The 8,602-nt window shown below is 39.3% G+C and overlaps 1 protein-coding gene and 1 pseudogene across 2 annotated transcripts in view; one reads left to right on the top strand and one right to left on the bottom strand.

Moving 5' to 3' along the window:
* LOC101568934 overlaps positions 1-327 on the top strand; it is a 1,162-nt pseudogene extending 835 nt beyond the window's left edge. The window contains exon 2 of the transcript XR_001117064.1: positions 299-327. The product of XR_001117064.1 is annotated as a 40S ribosomal protein S3a pseudogene (transcript). The remainder of the gene's footprint in view (positions 1-298) is intronic.
* Positions 328-2,340: 2,013 nt separating this feature from the next.
* Positions 2,341-8,602, bottom strand: part of Ccdc148 (coiled-coil domain containing 148) — a 356,635-nt gene continuing 350,373 nt past the window's right edge. Inside the window, exons 15-16 of the mRNA XM_004629903.3 lie at positions 7,398-7,538; positions 2,341-3,153 (exon numbers count right to left, since the gene is read on the bottom strand). Coding sequence (XP_004629960.2) covers positions 3,007-3,153; positions 7,398-7,538 — 288 coding nt within the window. The 3' untranslated portion in view covers positions 2,341-3,006. The remainder of the gene's footprint in view (positions 3,154-7,397; positions 7,539-8,602) is intronic.

Below are 8,602 nucleotides of genomic sequence, written 5' to 3'. Positions count from 1 at the left end.
AGATTTTTAATAGTGATAAATAAAGTCCTATTTGTGATGGAAAAAAAAATGAAATTCAACACAATATGTATGCTTTTTTTTTGCGGTACCTGGGATTGAACTCGAGACCTTGCACTTGCCAGGCAAGTGCTTATGCCACCAAGTTATCTCCCTGGCCCAGTTTGTATGCTTTTGTGTCTGGCTCCTTTCAATAATTATTGTGTTCATGTTGTTGTATATTTTTCATTGCTGCATATAATTCTATAAATGAATAAACCACAATTCTTATAATTAGTCCTTTTTTCCTTGGCCTTATTAGGTATTGACTCACAGCCTTGTGCATTCTAGGGAAGCACTTTCACTACTTTTGCTGGAAGAATATGCGCCCCTGCAATTTGCAAGAGGAGAACTTTAATTTACTCATGGTTTCAGTCCATGATTGGCTGCTTCCACGGCAGGAGCATCATGACAGAGGATGTGGCCCAGTAAACTCGCTTAGTTCATGGCAAATGGGAAGCACAGAAAGGCAAGGGACAAGGTGTGGACCCCAAGGACACCTCCATGGTCCTGTAGACACAGTTCAGTTGTGTGCCTCACCCATCCTTGGGTGGGTCTAAAGCCAATTAAATTGGAAGTCCATCCTGACTGTCATAGCACTCTGTCACTGACCTATGTCCTTTTCTCTTTTTATGCTTTGTTTTGGGACAGAGGCTCACCAACCCCAGGCAGGACTTAAACTCACCATACTCCTGCTTCAGTCTCCCATGTAGCTGGGGTTACACGTGTGTCCCATATCCAGTTTCTGTTCTATTGATGAACGCTTGGCTTGTATTCTTTTGGGAATCCCAGTTCATGTCTCCTTGCACACATGCAGGGACTTCTCAAGGGCATATTTAGGATAAAGCTATTGAATCTAAGAGCATGAACTCTCCCAATCTTACCTAGTAAGTCTGAACTTTCCCAGTGTATACCAGTCTGTGCTTCGTTTTGTCTTGCATCATCAATATTTGGCATTGTGATTTTTCTGGTATCATTGGCAATCTAGTGGTATGCATTGGTATCTTTTGGGGTGTTTTAATTAACGTTTCTATCATCTCATATGTTTAGTAACCAGTTGGATTTCTAGTTATTTTACTCTGTTTCACTTTAAAATTCTGGTCAGAACTTACTAAGTTAAGTTAATATCTCAGATGAAAAACAGGTACTAAGGGCATATTATTTTACCTATCTAAGCTATTTCCTTGGGCCGGGGAGATGGCTCAGTGGAATAAGTGCTTCCCTGGCAAGCGCAAGGGCCTGAGTTCAATCCCCGGTTCTGAAAAAAAAAAAAAAACTATTTCCTTCATTATAAAATGGGGATGGCTGTCTCACAGGATTGTTATGGTAAGGTAAGATAGCCAGGTAAGAGATATGAAAAACATATGGCGCTGAACACACAGTTTGTGCTCAGTGAATGTCAGATATCATTCGTACTATTTTTTTAAAAGAAGGAAAATTATTCGAATGTGAGTCTAGGCATAGCCATTAATTAAAGTACTGCCCAAACCTCAATCCATGTTTTTTATCAGAATCACAATATATCAATCAACCTCTAAAGTTTAAAGGAAATGATACCAGGTCAGAATTCGAGTGTGTCCCCTGGACATAGTCTGGATGTTGATGTTGACAAGGACGTGGAGCAGGCCCATGTCTTGCCATTTGGAGAGAAAAGAAACAGGGCTTTCATGGGTTTATGGTTTGAGGACCATCAAAGAATATTTTGAGCCTGGGAGGATCCTTTCATATAAATGCAACTACCCACTACTCCCTGCTTCTTGTTACACATGGCTTCCTCTCTATTCAGGACATATTACTGTAGTACAAAAGGCTCAGTGGTACTACTTTTTTTGGTACTGTGAATTGAACTCAGGACCTTGTACTTGCCCAGTAGGCACTTGTGCCACTGAGCTTTATCACAGGCCAAAAGGTCAGTTGAGAGGATGCTGCAGTGAATGTTGGAATGTGGGTATCTGCCCTCAAGTTTCTCATGAAGGCTTATTCTGACAACCTGCACTTCGTGTCTTATTCTCATGATGTTGGGTGCAGTCACGAAGACATTCTGCCAGTCAGGCAGTTTTTTGTCATTTTTCCATTATCACAGTAATTATCATAAGAGTAAACGCTGAAGCTGGAGGTAGGTGGAAAAGGCAGCTAGCTCACTAGAGAGAAAGTGGTTGGTAATCGTAACAGTAATGACAGCAACTCCCGACACCACTCATTTGCTTGATGGAATAACCACTTCTGAGAAATAACCAAAAATTTATTGGAAATTTTATTTGAAATACTTTTCCATAAAATCGTAAGGATATTTAAATTTGGAACTTTTGACAGCATTTTAAATATCACGAATATTTCTGTATTCTGTTTAAACAGCTACAGAAATACCTTACTTTCTCAAACTAGAATAGATGCTCCCATGCTTGAATTGCTATTTGTAATTTCTAATTTCTTTTTAAGGGCTAATTTACAAAATGAAATTGTTTGGATGACTGGTTTGCAATAAACATGGTATACCAAATTGGTTTCTAAATTTAGAGAAAGGTTGGATCTCCTTTTGTAATAACAAAATAATAGAAGTATTAATGATAATGAAGGTCTTACAATTAAAAAGCCAAATTCTGAAATAACAAGCAGAAATGGACATTCACAGACAGAAGCTATATCATTTATAATTCTTGCAAATGGTTATTCTGATCTTTTCTATGTGATAACCTCCCAAATCAGCTCACTGAGTGACAGTGTACGGACCAAGTGAACATTATCTTGGTGAACTTGTTACTATTAAATGTAACTTGAAAATATAGAAAATTAAATCTTATACTTAAAATAAAATATGGGAAATTGTAAGTAAAATTTTAATCATCATGAAGGAAGGGCAAATAGATGATATGAGTTCTTTGTCTGATCTTTTAGAAAATGATAATCATTGTTACTCATATAATGTTCTCAAAAAATCTTGTTTACATATTATAGATTTTAGCATAAGGCTTAGATTTTAAATACAGTAGACTCCATGTCCTTTCTTGGAGGTTTTTGCGGACTGATTTTTGGCAATGTCTCTTTGGCATACAATGTTTTATGAAGTCCAGCTTTGCGAAGTGCTAATTCAAAGCGAAGTCTAGGATCAGAAATTATCTGTAGAAATAAAATACAGTTCAAATAAATCATAACTCATTGAAATAAAATAAATTTTATCAGTGTCATATTTTTAGTTGAACAATTTTTTGTTAGATGACTAAAGAACAATAAACTGGGCTGGTGAGATGGCTCAGTGGTCTAAAGCACCTACTTAGAACAAGCTTAGCAAAGCACAGGGACCGCGGTTCAATCCCCCAGCACCACATGCCAGCCAGCCCCGCCCCCCGGTGGGCTGAGCTGGCCACACACACACACAAATAAATAAATAAAAAATTAAAAAAAAAAAGAACAATAAACTTTGCGAATACTGTGATAACACTGATTACTTTTTACTAAAAAAATCCAAATGGTTTTTGACATTGTTACTTTTCAATGTCATAGTGGTTTCCAACATTGGCTGTGTAGAATATTGTGTATTAGAATAGTCAAAATATATTAAAATTATTAAAAGATGATAAGTTTCTTTTTCAGTACTATTATTTGTTGTTGGCTGGAATTTTAAAACATAGGTAATCATTGACTAAAATAAATCTATCTTAATAAATGAATCAGCCTGTGCATCTGTTTTTAAACAGAGATTTTAATTTCTCCACCATTTAGTAATATGTAAAATAAGCTTAAACACATGGCCACTACTTGACAAACAAGATCAATACAAGCTTCCTTCGAAGCTCAGATTTCATCTCAAGCAGAACTCAGAAATAGCCCATCAACCTGATGCTAAGTGGGAGTAAGCTTATGAATGGCTCAATTTCTGTTCTCATTCAGGACTCTTGGACCTTATTCCTCATCCCCCTTTTGAATATTTAATGTAAACATACAATCTTTGCCATAATGAAAAAATGGCCACACATGGATTTTATGTAATTAGGCATTTTATCTGGATTTGAAGTCTCCTGAGAAGGTGAGCTGATAATCTGTTGAAAGCAGCTCCTGTCTCAAAGAGCTCTTAGGTACAGGGTAATAAGAAGGTGTACAGGTATGGGCCTGGAATGTCCCCCACAGGAAGCTACGGAAGGCTTGCATCAGTTTTCAGAGATGGGTTTTAGAGTGTGACTGGATTGTGATGGGTCCAGAGAATTCATGACCTAATGACATCCATTATGGGGAAGTGGTGGGAATGTGAGGAGCTGGGGCTTACATGGAGGAAGTAGGTCCCGGGGGGCATGCCCTGGCAGGGTGTGTCTGTCTGCTGGCCCTTCTTGGCACTCTTCCTCCCTCCCTGCCACCCTCTGTCCCTCCAGTCTGCCTTAAGCTGATCAGCGTGACCACCATATGCTCCTCACCACTATGTCCTGCTTATGAGCCAAAATAAATCCTTCTTTAAATTATTTTTTTTTCTCAGATGTTTTTGTCACAATGACAGGAAGCTGACTAACACAACAGGTAAAGACAGCATGTGGCAACATGAGCCAGATGCTGTAACACTAGTAAAACATGGAGCTATACCTCCTGGTGGTGCGGCAAGATGGTCTTGGGTAAGAAGGTGCAGCCAACCTGGCCTTAAAGTTAACCTAATCTTGTGCAAAGCAGAGGGTGAGCGAGAGACACAGATCAAGAGGAGGGCAGGTACAAACTCAGGGGTGGAGAAGTCAATTTTGGAATGGAGTTTGGGCAGAACCCTGGTGACACTTAGTAGCTCTGGCAAGGGACACCTTTGTGCCTGGGATTTGAATTGGAAAGGTTTGTAGGCCACTTGAACGTGCCCAGGAAGCTCATAGTGTTCTATTTGTTTCTACTTTTAGCATGGAAGCAACACGATCACTGTCCCTGGCTGTAATGATTTATTGTTATAGTCATCCAGGGAGATGAACCTGATTATAATTTAAGAATAAGTTATAGAGGCAGAGAAAGAAGAGATGGGGGCAGAGGGAGTTGTCAGTAGTCCACCACAGTGTTCTAGATTTTATGAAATAAATGCCTTTACTTGACAGCAAGGAAAATCTGCCTGAAACAGTATGAAAACAAGAATTAATAGAAATTGGCAACAGATCAAATACAGGGCTGAGGGCAATGTATGTACGGGGTCAAGAGCAATGCAGAGATTTGCATCTGGCGACAGGTGCTCGGGTCGCAGTCCCTCTTGCTCCTCCCCTCAGTGTATTCCTCCTGCTTGCTCCTCTCCACTGCTAAGGATTCATGTCCACTCTGTGGCCAGTTGGCTCCCAATTACCTCCAGGATTCACCCCTCTCTTCAGCTCCAGGGTTGTGAGGTTTACATTCTTAAAATTACTTTGTTTTTAGTAGATGACATAAGAAAGAAATGGGAATCCCCCTCCTACCCATACCTCTACCTCCCCAGTTCTCTTCCCCAGTGGCAGCTAATCAGTTCCTTGTAAATGCATACGAGTTCTTTTTCTCCCTACTGCATTCTTAATGGTAGTATCATTTAATATTATAATTTGCTGAATTGCTACTAGGTACCAAGTAATGTTCTAGGCAATACATTTTTATTATTTCTAATCCTAACAAGGGTCTTGCAAATGATTATTTTACAGATGAAGAAAACAAACATAAAAATCTCAGTAGTTTATACAAGTTCAACCACCAATAAACAGTAGAGTTGGGTTTGAATCCACAGTGTACAAACATCCTAGAACTACTTCCTGGAATTGCGATTTATCTTGGAAAGGTCTTCACTTTCTTTGTCCCCTCTCCCTCCCAGCCAGAGCCATTCCCAGTCCCTCAACCCACCACTTCAGACCCCTGATCTCCAGAACACCTCACCCCACTGCACCCCCACAATTTCCATGCAGAACACACAAGCCTAAATGTGAGTTCATATGTGAAGTACTTGCCTTCACCTCACACCTGCTCACAGGATAAGGGTCAAGTGCCTCAGTAGCAAGACTAAGGTCACAGTTTGACCTTAACCCATGTTTTCAGCTTGATGTCTCAGCATTTGTCACGGACCCCTTGTGATGTGCCATAGACTGAAAATACTCCAGGAAGGACCTCACCTAACCCTTCTATGCTTGGGAAAACCAGCACTTATTTGGCCCTGCTACTTAGGACTATTTCGTATTCTGACTTCAATCTTTTCAAGTCCCAGATTCCTTCTTCACTTTGGCATCTGCTATCTGAAGATACCCACGCATCCTTGTAAGATAGTCCTCTTGCTGTGTACCGTTCCCCCTGCCCCGCACGGGTGTGCTTTTATTGTAAATCATCTGGAGTGAATTGTGTCACGACCTCCAAAGCCCCTAATGTAGAGCTCAGAAGTGCCTTCTCTAATATATTTTCTGACCTCCAGGCCCAGGCTAAGCGCTGTCTCTCTCCCCCTTGCTGCCACAGCCCCAAGACCTCCGCCATAGGGATCATCGCGCCCTTGCCTCGCTGTTTCCCTGCCACTTTCCCTCCTACTGCAGCCTTCTGCTCACTTCCTCCGGACAAGGGTGGAGCCCAGACACTTCGTATACAGAGCCAGAAAATATAGTACATGTGCCATAAGTCGACGGATCATCCATTCATCTTTTATTCTCTAGCACCGTGTGTAGCACATAGTAGGGACACACAGGGTTTGTTTGGCAATGGATGAAGTTTGCTGGTTTTTCCACCATCAAATTAATATTCAGCTTTTGTCCTCAGATTTGTGAAATTAACCAGTAGTTTCTCCCTTAATTCAGTGCTATCTATTCATTCATCTGTACTCTTTCCCATCCTCTATCCCTTCATTCCATCCATTTAAAAGATCTTCTAAAGATCCCTTCTCAGGCCCAGGCACAGACTAAAATGAATCCTAAATTCCTACAAATGGTTAAATTAATCCCTCCATTTTCCCACAGTAAATGCACTATTTTTTTCATTAACTTTGATGTCTTGTCTTCTGCTCATTTTAATTTCTGAAAGTTTCCCTCTGCTTGGTCTCATCAGTGTCATGGGTATTTATTTAACAGGAAGTATGTTATAAATTTGAATTCTTAGTGCAACAGAAAAATATTTAAATAACAAAATAACATTAATACAACTTTCAAAACAGTTTATATTTCTTAAATTTAAAAATAATTTTAAATGAAAGACAACATTTTAGCTAAGCTCTTTTGTTCTAGTCACTTATTGTTTTATAATAATAAGAATTATGCAGTAATTATGTGCTATCATTTACAAGTAAATATTATGCTAATATATGTGCCATTTAAATGTAAATATTGACAACAATTTGTAACTCAAGACACACACTTCTACAGTTCTGATCATTATCGTGGCTTTTGTGCTTGGATCATGCTAATTCTCATAATTACCTGCTGTTCATTGTATGTATGCAGCGTGAAGAGTGGCTTTTGAAGAATAAACTCTTCTTCCATATCAATACCCATCTTAGCCTTTGATGCTATTGTGTCTGACATCATCCTAACAGGATCAAATTCAGCAACAACTGCAACCTGAGAGAGAAAGCAGGGCCACTTGGAGCAAGGTACAAACTATTGGTGCAACTCTACCCATACCCAATGCCCATTAAAAATAGGAAATTTTCTTAGAGATAGAACCTAAGAGGCAAAGACAGAAAAAAAATATTTATACCAGGCCAGTCATAGATATCCACAAAGCAGTTAAAACATATATAATAAGGGCCAGGTACAGTGGTACACAGTTGTAATCCCAGCACTTGGGAGGCTGAGGTAGGAGGATCATTGCAAGTTCAAGACCAGCCTGTGCTACAAAGTGAGCTCAAGGCCAGCCTGAACTGCATAGTGAGACCCTGTCTCAAAGAGACAGAAAACAAAACAAAACAACACTCCCAAACACATATAAAACAAAATAGGAAAATGTGATACATGGTATAGTATTTGTTAATGATTAAATAGGTACAATTATGATTAATTCCATACAAAATTTATCTTTCTGATAGAAATCATAACATATAAGACATGCATATTCAGCCACTATGAAAGTAACACTAGATGGGAAAAAAATCACTTTAATTTCTCAGTTAATGGTCTATGGCTATGGTAACAACCTCAAGAAGCTTTCTAGAAAGCCCACTCTGCTTAAGATGGCTCTAGAACATCCTGTGGCAAAGCAAGTGTGTGCAGTCTTGGGTAAAGCAGGTGAGCTTCAATTGCGCAAGGCAAGAAGATTCCAGAAGCCACTGTACGCACCACACTCCTTCTCCTGCAAACCTGCAGTCATGTCAGTACAAACGGCCTTGTCCTGTGTGATAATTCAGACCTGCATCTTAATGAAAAGAAGCTACTCATCTTTCAAATTATATGCACTATTAGCAACACCTGCCTGTTAATTCGGAAAGCGAACAAATAGCATAAAGTAAATGGCATTTTAATGCCACTTAGAAACTGTAATGAAATAACTGGGGGTTAAACAGACTTTAATTATTACAGCTTTCTGAGCTAAAATATCTTATATTATTCTAAACACTGATTACAGATAATGGACATCAACCTTTCTTCTTTCAAAGGACTCACAAATAAAAGGATTTCTAGATATA

Source organism: Octodon degus, unplaced genomic scaffold, assembly GCF_000260255.1.
Source record: "Octodon degus isolate 3935 unplaced genomic scaffold, OctDeg1.0 scaffold00032, whole genome shotgun sequence".
NCBI lineage: Eukaryota > Metazoa > Chordata > Mammalia > Rodentia > Octodontidae > Octodon > Octodon degus.
The sequence above is the reverse complement of the archived record's forward strand: the minus strand, read 5'-3'. Positions and strand labels throughout refer to the sequence as shown.